The 19699-nt window shown below is 38.1% G+C and overlaps 1 protein-coding gene across 1 annotated transcript in view; it reads right to left on the bottom strand.

Moving 5' to 3' along the window:
• RTCA (RNA 3'-terminal phosphate cyclase) overlaps positions 1 to 17893 on the bottom strand; it is a 38612-nt gene extending 20719 nt beyond the window's left edge. The window contains exons 1-8 of the mRNA XM_006882444.1: positions 17849 to 17893; positions 17645 to 17745; positions 15522 to 15665; positions 10855 to 10978; positions 9322 to 9380; positions 7723 to 7864; positions 7332 to 7456; positions 4560 to 4618 (exon numbers count right to left, since the gene is read on the bottom strand). Coding sequence (XP_006882506.1) covers positions 4560 to 4618; positions 7332 to 7456; positions 7723 to 7864; positions 9322 to 9380; positions 10855 to 10978; positions 15522 to 15665; positions 17645 to 17745; positions 17849 to 17893 — 799 coding nt within the window. The remainder of the gene's footprint in view (positions 1 to 4559; positions 4619 to 7331; positions 7457 to 7722; positions 7865 to 9321; positions 9381 to 10854; positions 10979 to 15521; positions 15666 to 17644; positions 17746 to 17848) is intronic.
• Between the last annotated feature and the right edge of the window lie 1806 nt (positions 17894 to 19699).

The raw sequence follows: 19699 nt of genomic DNA, 5'->3' as shown, positions 1-19699 counted from the left end.
AAATTCAGATGGAATTAACTGAAGATCATACCTTGGTTTCTGTGGACTAATTTTCATTTTCTTCAGCCTCAGTTTGAACTTGCGTATAAGTAATCGATGATCTATCTGACCCACAGTCCACCCCTGACCTAGTTTTGACTGCCAATACTGAATTTCTCCAATAATTTCTTTCACAAATATGGTCAATCTGATTCCTAAGCAGCCTATCAGGTGTGTAAAGTTGTCAAATTTGTGTCATTTACAATGAATAAATTATTATAAATACAAAATGCAATCATTCTATTTTCAGGCTCATTTTTATCACCAAGCCCTATCTTTCAACTACTATTCCTTCTTCCAATAACATTAACATACAGAGTGATCAACTGGCCCAGTGGACGAAAGCGATGCAACCAAGGTGGGTGACTTTTAATCCACAGACCTCGGGCCTGTCTTTCATTGTTTTTGTTCGAACATTTCTCTAGGTCGTATAGCCCTGGTGTGTCCACTGACCATACAGTGGTAACTTGTGGTTGCTGTGAGGCTGAACACTGTGACAATGGTGTGTCAAATGCGTTAATGGTTGGTAACCCATGGTGGACAGTGTTGAGTGAAACACCCCAATTAAAACAAGCTTCAAATAATAATAGTAATAGCTTGCCTCTGGAAACCCTATGAACCTGGAGAGAGGATGAGAGACACACAAGCGTTGAGGACTCTCCTTCATAGGGTCGCTATGAGTCTCCTGAGACTTGACAGCACTTAACAACAACGATTCCTTCTTCACTGTTGCTCACTTTTGCATTCCAGTCACCAATTATCATTAACACATTTTGATTGTATGTTTGGTCAATTTCTGACTGCAAGATTTGGTAAAAATTCTTAATTTCTTCCTCTTTGGGTCCAGATATATAGGAGTGTATATTTTAATAAGTCTTGTTAAAGGGTCTTCCTTGTATGTGTATGGCTATTATTTTATCACTCACAACACTGTATTTTAGGATAGAACTTGAAATTGACCTTTTTACTATGAATGCAACACCATTCTTCTTCTGTTTTTCATTCCCTGCACAGTATACCATGTGATTATCTGATTCAAAGTGGCCAAAGCTGGTCCATCGTAGCTCACTAAAGTCTTGTATGCCAATACTCATGTGTTTCATTTCATTTTTAACAATTTCCAGTTTTCCAACATTCAAGCTATGTATACTCCATGTTCCAATTATTAAACAATGTTTATTATTTTTCTTCATTTCAACTTATTTCAAATCTGGGCTCTATGACTACACTATTATAACTATCCTCATTCATTTAGTGTTCATAGGGTTTTCAAAAGCCTGTTATTTAGGAAGTAGATGGCCAATCCTGCTTCCTAGTCTGTCTTAATCAAGGAGCTCCACCGAAACCTGCCCACTATAGGTAACCCTTGTGGTATTTGACACACCAGTGGCACAGCTTTCAGTTTCACAATAACCCCAAGGTTTTTCAGTACAGCAAACAGACAGACAAGTGCTGTACCACCTAGAACAATATCCTCCCCAAACACAATTAACAAAATAAAAAACACCCAAACCGCTTACACCCAACTTTCAATTAAATCAAAACAACCTATCCTTCAGAATCCAACTGCTACAAACTACACTTAGGCACTACTCAACTGACCTTTTTTTTCCACACATGATCTTTCCCATAACCAACTTTTATATAAAAAAGGCCTACCCACTAGGCATTAGAGATGAAATGGGCTGCAATGACAATTTCCAATAAGAAAAATCTCATGGTTTACTACACCAGGAATGTAAAATTAAAGAGGTATGGTGCCACATTCATTGTTAAAAAGAAAATTCAAGATCGCAAGTATAACATTTTCCAAAATGAAAACTAAACCCCCTGTTGTAGAGTTGTTCTTACTTAGTGATAGGATACTATCTATCTGCCTAACAAAAAAACCCCAAGCTCTATGACTATTATTCAAAAGTACATACCAATCCCCAGTGTCAATGAAGAAACTGAAGATTTTTAGCAACTTGAAATTGATCAAACACTGTATCAAGATATTAACAGTAATAATTAACAGTGATTGGAATGGAAAACTGAAAAACAGAAGGAAAGGGCAGCTGGAAAATAAAGCCTTGGTGACAGAAACAATGCAAGGATTACATGATGGAACTGTGCATGCCAATAACATGTCATTTTTTAACAGCATATACAAGTTAGTCTGTAGGGAATTGTGCTGCTAACCCACAGATTGCACCGCTCTGGTTGTTCAAATTCACCAGCAGCCAGAAGAAAAATGGGTGATTTTCTTCTACGCAGTTTACAGCCATGGAAACCCACTGGAGGGCCAGCTTTATCACAATAGCAAAGAGATGGAAGCAGTCCAAGTGCTCATCAACAAATGAATGTATAGAAAAACTATGGTACATTCAAACAATGGAATATCACACAGCATTGAAAAACAGTGAACTTCTGTAATATTATACAACATGGATGAGCCTGGAAGACATTCTGTTGAGTGAAATATCTCTGTCACAAAAGGATAAATACTGCATAGCACTGCTGTTATAAAACAGAACTGACGGGAGTTGGGGTGAGAATAGGAAAAGAGAAAAGCGGATAGATAATGAACACTGTATTAGAGTAGATGAAGGGAGAAACTGTCTGAAACGAATATATGATTAGGCATTATACATATAATAATCTGTAACAAGGGGTGCACTGAAAAGTAGACTGCGAGGGGTAGGGAGGAAAATGTGCAACAAAGAATGAATGAACAATCCACCTTTCTGTAAACTTTTGTTAAAACCACAATTTAAAAACAATGTGAAATATCAGAAAAATAGAACAAATTCAGTATTTCTCAAGCTTGAAGAACTGAAGAAAAAAATTTAAGCCTTAAGTTCAAAAACTGAAAGATTTAATTGGCAAAATACTGAACATGTAAAAAACAACAAAAGAAAATGGAAAGAATACACAATCACTGTACCAAAAAAATCCATAACCATTTTGGTCATCATAACCTCTCATATAGGAGCTTATGATGAAGAACTCATGGTACTGAAAGAGGCAGTTCAAGCTGCACTGACTACCCCGGAGAAAAACAAGGATTCAGGAATAGATGAGACAAACAGAGGTGTTTCAAGAGATGCACTATTGGAAATGTTCACTTGTCTCTGTAAAGAAATGTATAGAGAATAACTCCCCAGCCAACCAACTTGAAGATTCATATTTAAGTCCATTCAAAAAAATTCCAAACAGAATGTACAATTTTGTTACAACAATTATAGAGGGTTTGAAACACTTACTGATAAACATAAAAGACTATATATAGCCTTTAAAGAGTATTGAATATACCATGTATTGCCAAAAGATCAAACAAATATGTCCTGGAGAAAGGGCAACCAACATGGTTCTTAGAGGCAAGGACATGACACTTTATCTCACATACTAAGGAGAGGCTGTTGTTGTTATGTGCCATTGAGTCGCCTGCGACTCATAGCGACCCTATGTACAACAGCCGTAAACCCTGCTCTATCCTGTGTCAATCTCACTGTCTCCAACACACCCACACCTATTACTCCACTGAATCAATTCATTCATTGAGGGTCTTCCCCTCCTGCACTGTCCCTCCAGCCTCCAAAGCATGACATCTCTCTCCAAGGAATGGTCCCTCCTTGTAACATGTCCAAAGTATGTCAGACGAAGCTTCAGAATCCTTGCCTCCAAGAAGCAGCCTGGCTTCACCCTCTCCAGAACAAACCTGTTCATTTTCTTAGTAGTCCATGGTATATTAAATACTCTTCTCCAACATTACAGCTCAGAGGCATCAATTCTTCTATCCTCCCTAGTCATTGTCCAGCTCTCTGACGCATAGCAAGTGATTGCAAAGACCATGGCCTGTGTTAGGTGCACCTTAGTCTCCAGAGTGACATCTTTGCTCTTCAGGACTCTGGAGAGGTCTCTGGCTGCAGACTTTCCCAATTTTATTAGAGACCAAAAAAAGACAACTGTCATTGAGATAGAATAATACACTGGTTGTAACAATGGGCTCAACTATGGCAATGATTGTGAGGATGGCATGGTTTTGGGCAGTACTCCATTTGTGGCATTCAGGATTGCCATGAGTCACAATTACACACACAGACACAGCTCTAGAGAGTATTTTGTAGACAGCATGCTATGTCAGATGTCTCTTATGTCTAAATGTAACTGATAAATACTTTGTATAGATACAGAGTATTGTGGTTACATAGGTATATTTCTATGAAAATATATGCTCTAGTATTTTTAGGAGCCAGGCAAGTAATTTATATTGAAATGTTTCAGAAACAGAAACATATTTAGATGCTCACTACATTGACTCTAAAAAGTGGGCATAAAGATATTAATTGTAATATTCTTTCAACTTTTCTATAGATTCAATTTTTTTCAAAGTATAAAACTGACATAATGATTGAAAGTTTAACTGTTCCTTACTGTATCCTTTTAACTTGCTATCATTCTACAAAATTCTAATCTGTCAGGTAATTAAAGCTGTAAAGTAGCATTTACAAATAGAGATCCCCATCATTTATCTATACCTCGTTTACCAAGCGATGATCCAGCAAATAAACATCCAGTAGATGTCTCAGCAACAATACTGTATGAAGAAACAAAAAAGTATTACTTCCTGTGTTATCAATATATTCTAAAATGTCAAGGCAAACAGGACACAAGACAATAAAAACAAATTTATCATCACTGAGTCAATCTGACCTCTTACGATCTTGTAGGACAAAGGATAACTGCCCCATAAGGTTTCTAAGGTTGTAATCTTTATGGCAACAGACTGACACATCTTTCTGCCACAGAAGATGGAAGCTTCAAATTCCCATCCTTCTGAGTAAAATCAGAGTACTTAACCTCTGTGCTACGAGGGTTCTTTCAAACAGAATACCAAAAGCTACTCCCCTCAAGTTGATTACAATTCACAGCAATCCTTTGAGTTTCACAAGCTGTCTATCTTTATGGAAGGAGACTGATAATCTTTTTACTGAGGAGGGTCTGGTGAAATAATGACACCAACTTTTGGGTTAACAGCCAACATGTATATGCTACACCACCAGGAATTATTAAATATGTAGAATTAGATGTGGTTTGTATGCAAGTAGTGAGACTTTATGAAGAAGAATGTGGCATCAAGATTGGAGGAAGACTTGTCTGCAACTTGTGTTAAGCAAATGACACAACCTTGCATACTAAAAAAGCAAGGAAGACATGAGGCATTTGCTGCAGAAGGTCTAGCACTCAAGCCTTCAATATGGATTGCATCTCAACATCAAGAAAATAAAAGTCCTCTCTGTTGGATCAATAAGCAACATCACAGGGAGAAGACTAAAACTGTCAACAATTTCAGTCTACTTGGACCCCACAATCAACGCCCTTGGTACCAGCAGTCAAGAAATCAAAAGACATAACACATTGGGAAAATTTGCCATCAGGGACCTCCCTAAAGTGCTAATGAGCAAAAGAAAAAGATGCGTCTTATCCAAGCCATGGTCTTGATTACTTGCTATGCATCTGAAAACTGGACAATGACGAAGGATTACAGAGGAAGAATCATTGAGTTATGGATAAGAATACTGAATGTCCCAAGGACTGACAAATGAACAAACAAGTCTGTCTTGGGGAAAGTGAGACCAGGGTGTTCCTTGGAGGCAAGGATGGTGAAATTTCTCCTCACATAGCTTGGTATATTGTTAGGAGGGTTCAAGTCATCATGTTTGGAAAGGTAGGTCAGCGAAAGAGAGGATGACCTTCAACAAGATGAACTGACACATTTTGTTACAGAGTCTTTAACAATGGGCTCAAGTAAATTGAAGAGGCCATAAGACAGGGTAAAGGTCTGTTGCTCATGAGTAGCTATGAGACACAGTCAACTCAATGGCACATTAACAACAAAAAGAAGCATGCACTGAGCTCTGAGAGCCTACTGCATATGGAATTGAGCTGCCAACTCAAAGTTGAGTGGTTCAAATCCATCAGCTGCTCCTCAGAAGAAAGATGGGCAATCTCTTCCTCCCATGTGTTTTACAGCATTTGAAATCCTGCTAAAGGGTCAACTACAAGTTGGTTCTGACTCGACAGCAATGAGTGAGGGAGAGATCATGCAGCAAAAATAAATTTTTTATACAAAGGAGCCTATGAGTAACATTCTCCTTCAGTCTTAATCATGGATGGCATTAGAATCCTTTGGCACTTCTGACAGGGAGAAGTCACACAAGATCATAAACCATGCACAGGTAAGAAAAGCCCCTGTAGCTGTAATACACCCACCAGCACTAAGGAGTATCGTTTCACCAGCTGCTGTTGTTGTTATGTGCCATTGAATCATCTGCCACCCCTATGTACAGCAGCTCTGAAGCCTGCCCTGTCCTGTGTCTGTCTCACCAATTCTGACACACCTAATCCCATTGCCCCAGTCACTATAGTCAGTACTAAACAGATGTTGAATAAAAAGGTCTTTACAGAGAGATTTCTGGTTTAGTTTTTAGATAATGTCATATATCAAGCACGCTTTTGCTCTAAGTTCTTAAAAATATCAAAAACCAAACTCACTACTATTGGTTCATATTCAACTTACAGTGACCCTGTATCAGATTTCTGAGGCTATAAATCCTTACAGGAAGACATTGTTCAACAGGCAACTTTAAAATTTAAATAGTTATAAAGGAAACTTTTGTATTTCAAAACATCAATATAGTAGTAATTTCTGTAACATGAATCCCAGTAAATTTATTTTCTTTTCTAGATGGGTCCTTGTCATATTTAATATTTCTTTAACTTTGAGATACATAGAAGCTCCTGAATATAGTTCTTCCAGGATCAGCTTCAAAGACAAACAACTTCTGATTAGTCAAAATATTTAAGTTTATTATTAAAAAAACCCAGATCCTAACAATGCGTTAGGGAGCTCTGAGTATAGTCCATAGGAGCTGCTCTGCTAATTCAAAGGCGGCATCTCTCAGCTGGTTCGAATCCCCCCAGCAGTGCTAGGGTACAAAGATGGGCAAACTTCTCCCGTAGACTTTACAGCCTCCAAAAACATACAAGAGGGTCCGTTATGAGGCAGTTCTGGCTTCATGGCAATAAAGGAGAATAAATGCACTATTAGACAAAATATCCTCTGGAAAAAAATTAAGAATAAAATGGTCATTTAAGTCATCATATTGTTGAGGGGGAAATGTCCCATGCTTCATAAAACTATAACTCTTTAAAACAGATAAAAAAGTCAGCAAAGAATCTTTTAATTTAAATAGATTACTGCAGAGTTCTCAACTAGTTCCCCAGAGAAAGTTAGTGTATCTTCTTACATTATTCCACTTCCATTGCCAAAGGCTTGGTCCTTCGTTTCCTGCACCGCCTGGATGTTAACGTACAGGTCCCTGATCTCCTTTCGGATGCACCTCACGGCTGCTGCCGCCATATCTTTTGCTACCTATTTTGGCAAGATGGAAAAGAGAGTAAAATAAATTGGGAACTGATTATTTTCACAAATGCATAAAACAATATTGATATACATGAATTATTTAAACCCTTGAATTTCAGAAAAATATTTATATAATTCAACAAAGAGTTGGGTTTCAAGAGCACTGATTTTTAAGAAAACTTTATAGAAGAGTAAATTGTTTCAAGAGTTTCAAAATACAATGATCATGCTTATCAAGACATATAAACACATCTGAGAACACCTAGACAACTTACTTTAAGTGGTAAAACACCAGCAACAAAAGATCTTCCATATATCTTAGTCACAGAGCCACGGTCAGTTAAGTCTATTGGGTTCAACTTTTTAACTGGTGACATCTGAACAATCACTTCACCACCCCCTTTTGGATAGTAGCCCCTATGGAAAAATATGGCAAATCATCAAATAAACTGATTGCATGACAAAAAGAAAGTCCAGTATGTACTAAAAAAAAATAACATGAATGATATTCAAATATATGCTGTCCAATATAGTAGCTTTACAGGACTCTTTAAGCAAACACTAAAGTCAACTTTAAACTGCACAAACCACATATTAAGAGCTAAAAGTCACATGTAGCTTGTGACTGACTACCAGTACTGCAGAGTGCAAATACAGAACATGATTTCACCTCAACACTTCTATTCAACAGTGCTATTATGATACACATTCCACAAAGGCAGGAACGTTGCATATTTTGTTCCCTGATATAGTCTCAGGGCCTAAAATCAATGCCTGATACAGAGTAGGTGTTCAGTAAACATTTAAGAAACTGAACACAAATAAAATGTCAACTGAAACATTCAGTGGCATTTATTCAAAAGAATATGTTTGGAACAAAGGATAAGTTTGACAGTGCTCCTACACCCAACGAGCTCATTATCTACTAAGGAGATGATGTCACACACGATCTCTTAAAAAACAAATTATGCTGCAAGGACTATAAGTAAAGCACAAATTCCGACTGAAGCATGTGCCTGGACAGTTCACACAAGGAATGAGTCTCTTTTTTTTAACAGTTCAATCTTTTAAAAAAGTAAGAGTAGGATTTACAATTTTTTAGAGAAAACAGCAAGAAATAATATGAGCAAAGAAAGAAGCATAAAGCAGGTTTAAGTAACAATCATGCTCTTAGAGTTCTAGTAGCAGACTTAGGAGCTGTACTGCTAGCCCAAAGGCTACACCTCTCTGGTAGTTCGAATCTACCAGCAGTTCTGCAAGAGAAGAATGGGCAATCTCCTTCCAATTTGCAATTTCTGACACCCACTAGAGAGTCAGCTCTGAGAAGCTTCCAATTCAATGGCAGTGAGAATTTTCATTTTAATCAAGTTATTAGAATATATTGTTCAAAGGACAAGAGAAAAGAAAAAAAGCCAAAATCTAAAACTGCAAAGTTTAAACGGTATGCCATGAAATATGGCTTTGTCATCATGTGGTAAAAAGGTAGCTTAAAGAGAAATAACCTGTATGTCCAACATGTTTCTTAGGGAAAAAAATGAGATAAATAGTGCTGTGGGAGAAAGGCAAATTTCTTCCCTTTTATGACCCCACAAAGCCTCATCCAGTTATGGACACACAATGAGCATTCATTGGTGCTGGAGTGCCCATTATACCAGATACAAAGGAGCCTCAGTGTGGAAATTCCCTTGAAAAACATTTTCCCCAAGAAACAAATGAATAACACGTCCAGCTGCTTTTGAGTCCCCATGCCCCTGCTGATTATTATTTTTAATGCACTAAATATAATTATTTCCTACCATATATGTATATATCTGTGAGTTTCCTAAAGTCTAAACTTTTTTTACTTTCAATAAAAAGGCTAACAAGCAACTTACCTCATTTTAATGTCACAATTAAATTTGAAACCAAATTTTTCAGCAATTGGCTTGAAAACCTGGAAAATCAGTTTATAGTACTTTTCATCACCAATAGTCAATAATAAGTAAATGCATAATAAAGTCATTTATTAAACAAAAGTACTCTTCATGAAGCTAGGCATTAAGCACTGCAGATAAATAATAATATTAAAAAATACCTAGGCAAATTCTACTTTTCAAATGAAATAACTTATATGTAACTAAAATTAAAACTACAACATTTAATTAATCAGGGCTATACATGCATACACACACATACACCAAATTTATACCTCCAGACTCATGCTATTTGGTATTTGATCACTGTAATTATTTTATTCCAGAACCTAGTATTTTCTACTCTTTTCAATATAACAGTGAAAGAAATTTAAGCATTTTTGTGAAAAGTATTCCTGCTTTCTCAATTTATTTAAATATTTGAAATTTTACTGCATATATATACTGTTCTGTTTTCCGTTTAACACTCTAAACATAGCATTTTCCCAACATCATAAAATTCTTCCTATGCAATACCTGAATACATGATAGTCTATCATCATTTACTTAACCACTGCCTAAGTTTTCATTATTACATATACAAAGAATGGTCTTTTTAAATACTTGTGATATTTAACTTTGCTGTATTTTGTTTTAGTGGAATTACTAGAGAAAATGAGACATTAAGTCTCTTTATACATCCTCTTAAACTAATTAGTTTAATAATTACAGCCACACAAAAACCTACACCCTAGTGCTCGCTTCGATAGCTCATAAGCTAAAAACCTATACCCTAAATTCAAAGCAACCTAAATGTACTTCAACAAATGAACAGATAAACAAATTAGTGCATACATACAGTAGAATACGATCTAGCAATAAAAAAGGAATGAACTTTTGTTACTTGCAACAACATACTATATTACACATGACACCCAAAGAGAGATAAAAGGTAGAACTATAACTGAAACAGATCAATGGTTGCTAGGGGATGGGGTAGGGTTGACTACAAAGGAGTATGAGGGAATTTTTTTAAGTAATGAAATTTCATGTGATGAAATGAATGGGTGATGATTTCAAGAATGCACATGTTTATTAAAACTCATAGAAGTGACAGAACAAATCTTACCATAACTAATTAAACCTCAATAAACATATAGGAAAAAAACATTGTATTTCTGTCCTCCTCCTATTACTTATGGGTTAGCAAACTAGTACTGGATTTTACTGTCTTAAGTTTACAGACAAAACATGTTTTGACTTTTTTCTCCTCTATTAATTCTAATTCCAATTTACATAATAACTACAATTGAGATTTTTTAACATTGTTCTAAGATAAAACAGAAACCTAAATAAACATAAGTCTCCACCCTCTGCTGTAGCAAAAAAAATGGACACTATAAAGAAATAAACAGGAAAGCACACAAAAATTAACAGAATATATTTAAATAAAGAATGGGAATGCAAAAAGACTATGTGAGATAATCTTGGTGAACCAAGCAAAAAAGCCCTTACCATCACTGTGTAATCAATCTGTGGAGCCATTTCTGCATTGGTCCCACCTTTCAAACGCAGTTCTGATGGAGAGGCAGCAAAGAGAACACAGGGCATTGAGACCTGCATCAAGAGGCATATACTCCTAAAGAGAAGGCAGAGAGGGTCGAGCATATTTTTTTTAAAAGGTTGAATTTTTTTTAAAGCTATATATTACTATCAGCTGAAATCTAGATAAAAAGGTAGGTCCATACCTTTGAGCTTAAAAATACCTTGCACCTTACAGAAATGCACGGTATACAGAACTACCTTTATGTGATAGGCCAGCTGGGGTTTGAGTCTTAGGCTAAACATTTCTTAGCTGCATGACTTTGGTTAGGTTCTTTTCTTTGCATTACTAAAAAATGTGAAAGAAATTACTTTTAAACATAAAAATCATACCCTTTCACAATGTTTTTACTAAAGGATCCTTGAAAATAGCAGTTTATAAAATATATTTAAAATCATCAAAGTCCTGAAATATCCAACCGATGATATCTAAGTACCTTGTTTTAGATATCAAATAAGATGTAGTTCTCATCATCATAGAAGCAACTATAAAACAACATTTTAAATAAGACTTTTAAGAACTGATATCTAAACATTAAATAGGAAAAAGATTTGCTTTGTTAGCCTGTTTGAGCCTTATAATCAAACAATGAGGAGTATCACTAGAAAGGGTTAAGAATATATTTTTTTTTAAAATGAGAATATCTAATCAGATTAGTATGTTGTTACCTCCCTTTCTTCAAAATCAAGAGAAAATAATCATACTTACAGACTGACATTTAGAAGAGTTTGATACAAGTCTCTACACATATTTTATGACAATGATGCATATGTGCCTTTCTATAACAATGATGCATATTACTAAAGGAAAAAGTCTCACCGGTAAAGGACTTCATTAATTCAGTAAATATTTACTGAATGCAATGTGTTAGACATGGTAAAAAAAAAAACCAAAACAAACCAACCCCAAGCTAACAGAATACAATACCTGTTCTCAAGGAATTCAGGGTAGTAGCAAATGAAAGAAAGACTTGGAAATGTCTAATTCACTATAAACCACTGGTTTCAACTACTGTACTTGTCATTGTTTGTTTATGCCTTTCTAGGAATTTAATGTTTAAAGGTTTCTTTTATATAACCCTACAGCATTGATTTACAGGCTTTTCCTTCCAATACAGTTAGATTTTAGGAACAGTAAGGAAAATCTTAATTTTAGGGCTGCAGTCAAGAGACCTCAAATTACTGAATAACAAGGATGTTAGAGTACAGAGGTAAGCCTGATTCAGTCATGTTCTTTTCAATCACTTGCTGCTATGTATCTGAAAGCTGGACAATGAATAAGGATAGCAGAAGAATTGATGCCTTTGAGCTTTGCTTTTGGTGATTACTGAAAATCCCTTGGACTGCCAAAAGAACAAACAGATTTGTCTTAGAGAAGATGCAGTCAGAGTGTTCCTTGGAGGCAAAGGTGATAGTTTCATCTCACATACTTTGGGCATGTTGATAGAAGTTATTCCCTGAAGCGGGAATCATGCATAGAAAGGTGGAAGGTTAACCAAAGAGAGGAAGACCCTCAACCAGATGAATTGACACAGTGACTACAGCCGTGTGTTTGAGTATTTCAGAGATCGTGAGGATGGTACAGGAGAGGACAGGGTTCAGATCTATCGTTCACAGGATCACTATGGGTCATACTTGACTCCATGACACCTAACAACTAACAATAAGAACAAAACAATTGCAAAGGTAACAGAAAGTCCTCTGAAGAAATATACGGTACAAGAACAAAGAGAGGTAATGCTAGTAGAACGGAATAAAAAAGGTTTATTTATTTGTGAAGATTCTAATTTTAATTTCCTAAACAGAGTTGGATTCTCAACCTTAATTTCCTGCAAGCTTTACTGGAAACATAGTCAATTAACCTAGACTCTAATTACGATTCTGAGTTATGACTAGGTAAACTACTCAACTCTACAAGGACTTGATCTCCTTGTTATAAAGCGTAAGTAATTGTGGATTATATGGTTTCTACTTCCCCTCTTCTTGGAGCGCTGATGGAGTAATCCACAGAGGGCTGTGCTGTTGACCCAAAGGCTGCACCTGCCTTGTGGACCGAATCCACCAGGGCCCTACAAAGGAAAGATGGGTCATCTGCTCCATCTTACAGCTCTGCTCTACTTACAGCTTTGGAAATACAGCACAGGGTCAGTAATGAGTTGGCTCCCTCCCAATAGCCATGAGTTTGTATATTTGCTTTTTATTTTAAGGACCCCTGGTGGAATAGTGGGTTATGTGTTCACCCGCTAACTAAAAGGTTTTAATATATGAGTTGCTCTGACAGAGAAAGATGAGGTTGTCTGCTCCTGTTAAGATTTACAGATTCAGATACATGATGGAGGTTCACTATTTTTCAGGACAGCCTCATTGACAGTGGACTTGGTAGTTTTCCTTTTGCAGCTCTAAAAATTCTAATTTTATGCTGTAATTAATTCCTAGACAGTTTGTTATCTCTAACTTTTCTCCTTTCTGTACAGAGTAGTCTAAATAATACCATTACTATAAAGATACAGCAAAATCTTTTAATCCCTGCAGGAAAGTTCTCCCCTTGCCTAGCAGCAGGTTCCATTTCATAAAGGTGTATTTATAGCACAATTCAAATCTCAGTTATCACCCAACATTTTCTTAAATTAAAAAATTCTAATCGATTTAAAAGAGTCCTTTCAGAAACTGGTACAAAGCTGAAAGCATCATTTCTTATTTCTTAGTTCATCAAATTTCTAATTAATGGATAGAATTTTGTACAAAGATGCTATCAGTTAAAAGTCACAATTAAGATAGCTCTGATGGCCTAGTGGCAAGAAGCTGCACTGCAATCCCAGTGGTATTAGGTTCAAAGCCACCAGATGATCTGCTGGAGAAGGAGGGGGAATTTCCTTCTGTACCAGTCAGATCCAATTTGACGGTACACCTACAAAAAAATAATTTAAAAAGAAAAAAGTCACAATTAATTGTAAAAAAAAATCCAACTGTCAATAAAAGAATAATGTACATCTAGTTTAACTATTAGGTATCAATTCCTAAGGAGAAAAAAATTATCATATGCATAAATGTCTAAATAGGGCCACATAAACTGTAAAACCATCTTTTAGCAGATCAGCCTGAATATAAACTAATAGCACACCTACCAGATGAAGTAGAATTGTTTCCAAGACTGCAAATCTTTACATGAGCAAATTGCCATATCTTTTAATGAAGAATCGGCTGGTGAGTTCTAACTGTAGATCTTTTGGTTAACAGTACGCGCTTAACTGTATTGCATTACCAAGGGTCCTTAGGGTTGCCTAAACCTCACTGCTGCTGTGTTGGAACTAATTCACAGCTGACTCTCAAAAGGGTTTTCAGACGCTGCAAATAATACAGGAAGAGACTGCTCTTCTTTCTCCCACAGAGTAGCTGGTAGGTTTGAACTGTTTGTCTTTGGGTTGGCAAAGCTACTTCTTACCTAAAAAATACCTATTAAAAGACAGCAAAAACAAGTTGTAGTGTTTGTGAAGAGTGCTGACTGTTCCATGAACTTCGAGAATAACAAACATGTCTTGGGAAAAGTGCAGCCAGAGTGCTCCTTAGAGATAAATATAGTGAAACTTCGTCTCATAAACTTTGGGCATGTTGTTAAGAGAGGCTATTCCTTGGAAAAGGACATCATGTTTGAAAAGGTCAGTGAAGGAAAGAAGTCCCTCAACAAGACAGATTGATATAGTGACAGCTACAGTGGGATCAAATATATCAGAGATGATACGGATGGCACAGGATAGGACAAGGTTTAGATCTTCTGTTTATAGGGTCGCTAGGAGTTGTACTCGACTCTACATTATTTAATAGCAACAGTAGAATATGGTTCATAATTTATTATAAGCAAAGAACTAAATGTGCTACTATATAAAAGTTGCTATAATTAGAGTATGAAAAGTTTGACAGTCAATTTTCTAATATAAAAATATTTAAGAAATCAAGGGGAGCTCTGGTGGCCTAGTGGCAAGAAGCTGCAATGCAATCCCAGAGATATGCGGTTTGAATCCACCAGATGCTCTGCCAGAGAAGGAGGGGCAATCTCCTCCTGTACCAGTCAGATCTGATTTGATGGTGTGTGTATACACACACACACACACACACACACACACACACACACATATACTCTCTAATAAAATAAAATAAAAAATTTAAGAAATCAACATGCACCCTACAAATAGGGGAAGAAAAAAAAATTCCAGATGCTGTACTTAACGAGCCCTTTGGTCTCCAAAATTTCATATACACTATTCTCCGGCAAGGTAGGCTTTTTTTTTTTAATTTTTTTTTGTTTTTTGTTATTTTTTGTATATGTACCGTCAAATCAGATCGGACTGGTACAGGAGGAAATGGTCCCTCCTTCTCCAGCAGAGCATCTGGTGGATTCGAACCATGTACCTTTGGGATTGCAGTACAGCTTCTTGCCACTAGGCCACCAGAGCTCCCCTCAGCAAGGTAGACATTTTATCTCCATTTTAAACAATAAAAAATGAGACAGAGGCAAGTGGCAGAATCTGGACACAAACCCGGGCCCAAGTGTAGTGACCACTTAAACAAAGCGTGATACATACCCTGCTGTCTTGGTATCTGCTGTGTGAGTTCCACCTTTAATCTTCTCTGGTGTAAAGGTTATTTCTGTTGAGCCAATTTCTGCCCCCTCCAGCTGTCCATCACACAAATCTCGAATCATTTCCAGTCCAGATAAATGCTGAGGCCTTCAGGTCATAATACTGAATCAAAATGTGTACATTAAGACAGCCCACACTCCCACACTCTATTACATATTTATCAAACTCCAATGGCAAGAAAATAGCAATGTCTATCAAACTAAGTGCCACAACTTCTATTTTGGGGTTTTTTTGGGGGGTATACCTTTTTTAAAAATGGTGATTTCAAAGAAAGTTTGGGGTTTTATTCATTCATTGTTGCATATATTCCTCCCTTTCCCTTCCCCCCGCTCCTAGTCTACTCTGCAATGCACCTCTTGTTCCAGATTTTTGTCATACATACAATGTCTAATCATACATTCCTTTTAGACAGTTCCTTCCCTTCCCTATTCAAATGCAATGTTTATGATCTCTTTACTCCTTCCCTATTCACCCTCCAGCCCCCTACATCAGTCTTCTTTTATAACAGCAGTGTTAAATGGTATTTATTCTTATGTGACTATTTCATTCAGCATAATGTCTTCCAGGCTCACTCATGTTGTGTAATGTTAGACATTTTTTATAATGCTGCGTAATATTCCATTGTGTGAATGTACCAGAGTTCTTCTATCCATTAGTTTGTTAATGAGTACTTGGGTTCCTTCCATCTCTTTGCTATTGTGAATAACACAGCAATAAACATGGGTATGCATACACCCATTTGAATTGCGGCTCTCACAGGTTGTTTTAGAGTTTCATTTTTGCACTGTGACTACCTGCTAAGATATCATTTTTTAATTAAATTCTTTTTAAAATTTGTATTATTTTTTGTGTGTACCATCAAATTGGATCTGACTGGTCCTAGAGGAGGTTGTCCCTCCTTCTCCAGCAGAGCATCTGGTGGATTCAAACTGGTCACCTCTAGGATTCCAGTGCAGCTTCTTGCCACTAAGCTACCACCAGAACTCACCTAATATATCATTTTTAAGGATTCCTTTCAGACCAGTTATTTTGGCTACAAACACATATCCTGATGGAGTTACAAGTTAGAAGTAAAGAAAACCAGTAAAATTACCATTAAAAAGTCTCCAATCTCATTTGAATAGTATTAAAAAATCTATTCTATCTAAAACAGCATTGATGAATTACACTCTTAGACTGGTATGGAACATTGTTAATATTTACACGTGTCAATAAGGGCCTTTTGTGGATTAAAGAATAAAGATGGTGGTGGTTGTTGTTGTTGTTATTGATTGCCATTGAGTCGACTCATAGTGACTCTATGAACAGAAGACTTAATGCCTTTCCATAACTATAGTCGTTTCTCCAAGTTCATAGATTTCCTGTAGGTATGTGGTTTAGAAAATGGATACCCTCCTGCTTCCAAATCTGTTTTACAACTGGGAGCTCCATCAAACACTGTCCACATTGGGAAACCATTTTGGTATCTGATATCCCAATGGCACAAGGTTCAGCATGGTAGGTGACCTACTAAAATACAATGAATAGATGAAATAAGGTATCTTGACTAGCTTCAACCCTTTCTAATTGATGCATACTCCTAAAGTTTATTTAGTAGTTCGCTCAGCTTCCAAGGCAAACAAATGGAAGGGAAAATGTCAAAGTGTTTCCCTTTTCACAAAAGAGAATTCTGCCCTTATTCTAACTGGAGGTCTGAAAGGAAATGGGCACATTTTAAGGTCTTTTCTCACAAAACGATTCAAAAATGAACGACAGCAGAGGATGCAGTAGTTATAAAATGCATTTTCCTCTGGCCTTATTGCTAATTCTGTCCTGCTGTGTCTTCCTGGTGATTCTTGCTCTCCCCATATGCAAACGCTGATGAGGTGTGGGAGCATTAAAAGGTCATTCTTGAAGAAATAAGACAACCTGAGTCAGGTGGGTAAAACTAAGCCTTATTTCACTTACTCCTGGATGCTTAAAACGTAGCACCGCCCGGGCCACCACTAACTGCCCAAGGTGACACATACCAGGACCCAGGCTGAATCACCAAAGCTCCAGCCCCGAAAACCAGCCTCCCAGTTTACCTCAAGCCAGGGGTGCTGCGGCCTGCTCGGATCTTCTGCACGCGCAAGGGCAGGCCCAAAAGGCAGCTCAGGGCCGTAGACACCCGCAGGATCTGGCCGCCCTGCAGAGGGTAGAATGCAGAAGTAATGACATCAGATGGCAAAGCGCTCCTCTCCAGTCTGAACTGAAGTAACAGCATGCACGGCTTGGAGGTCCGCACTCACCCCTTCCATGATCCCGCCGTCCACCTCCACCCGCTCCCCCGCCATGAGGGGCATCCAGGGGGCCGATCGGCTGCGACAGAGACCCCGCTGGAGCAGGAACAAGAGTCGCAAGCGCCCAACCAGCCGCACTGCAGCTCAATCCTCGCACGGGGTCGCTGGGGCCTTGCAGAAAGGCAGTGTGGCCAGCCTCGTCCCAGGAAACTCCGAACTCCTAGTGCGCACCGCCCAGCAGACATTGCGCATGCGCAGACATGGGGCGGTGCTCGGAGTTTAAAGCGACGGCTCCTGGGAAGCGGGGGACCTGACCTGGCAGAGGTTGGTGCTTTGAGTATTCTTCAGTGAGGAGCCTTGGAGCTTATAGGAAATATGGACCTCCCCACACGTGTGTCTAGAACACAGCAATCACATAGTATGCCGAAAGTCTTCTTTTTCTAAACTAGCAGGATACTCCATTTATCTCTGGAGATAAAAGAGTTCTCAGTTGGAGACTCTTAAAGGAGATGTAGCAAAGGTCTGGACTCCTACAACACATGAAGTACTCTCCTTTTAATAGGATGTATATGCCTTCTCTATGGCAGTTCTTTGTAATATGCCCTGCTCTCACGAGAGACTGGGTGGTCGGGGCAGTGGGGCGTGGGTGTTTGGGGGTAGCCTGGAGAGAGGGTGTTGTGTGTGTGACTTGTGTGTGTGTGTGTGTGTGTGTGTGTGTGTGCGCGCGCGCGCGCGCGTGTTGCCTGGAAAGGGATGGGAGTGTGTGTGTGTGTGTGTGTGTGTGTGTGTCCCCGTGTCCTGGAGAAGGGGGTGTGTATATGTGTCTTTTTCTCTTATGAATAAACAAAACTCAGCCCATTGACGGTGGAGTCGAAACTGACTTACAGCTGTAAATTAAACCGGCAGCGCAACTCCTTATAGTTTCTCTTTGGAGTCACTATTTATTCGTTGTGGTTGGAAGGAGGCAGATTCAATAAAATAATGCAGGTAGTCCCACACTTAAGAAGGATGTACTTACAACCATCTGTTGTATTTACTTTTATATTAGAGGTAAGAAACGGCCCTGCAATCTCAAAGCCATGGAGTTCAAATCCACCAGCTGCTCCGAGGGAGAAGGATGGACAGTCTCCTCCAGTGTGATTTACTGTCTCTGCAAACCCGCTGGAGGGTCAGCTATGGGTCGGTTCTGACTCAAGATACACAACAACAGCATATTGTTAGTAAAGCTTCTCAGAAGGAAATTAAAGGGAAATACATGCGCGGTATACAGGAGGACAGAGGAGAAATTGCTGTGCAATGTGAACATGCTCCCAAGAATTTGATAGGAATAATATTATGGCAGAACTAAGTGGGGGAAATTGACCATATGGCTATAATGCTGTCATGGATTGAATTCTGTCCCTCCACCACCACCAAACCTGTGTCAGGGTCACTTGTCTATGATTCCCAGTGGTTCAGAAGTTAAATGATGATATACTTAGGTTGTTATGATGTAATCCTCCCATCATATAATCTGGTAGTTGTTCTTGTTGTTAGGTGCTATTGAATACAATTCATAGAGACTCTATGAACAAAAGATCTGAACGCTATTTTATCCTGTACTATCCTAACACTTCCTGACATACAAGAACCCATTGCAGCAGTAACAATATTAATTCACCTGAGGGTCTTCTCCTTTGCCAACCCTCCACCCTTCCTAGCATCATGTCCTTCTCCAAGGAATAGCCCCTCCTAGCAAATGTGCCCAAAGTATGTGAGGCGAAGTCTCATCATTCTTGCCTCCAAAGAGAACTCTGGCTGCACCCTCTCCAAGACATAGCTGTTTGTTCTCTTGGCCAACCATGGGATGTTCAGTGCTTT

This window comes from Elephantulus edwardii, unplaced genomic scaffold (assembly GCF_000299155.1).
Source record: "Elephantulus edwardii isolate Elephantulus edwardi_28Jun2011 unplaced genomic scaffold, EleEdw1.0 scaffold00020, whole genome shotgun sequence".
NCBI lineage: Eukaryota > Metazoa > Chordata > Mammalia > Macroscelidea > Macroscelididae > Elephantulus > Elephantulus edwardii.
This window is presented reverse-complemented; position numbering and strand designations above follow the sequence as displayed.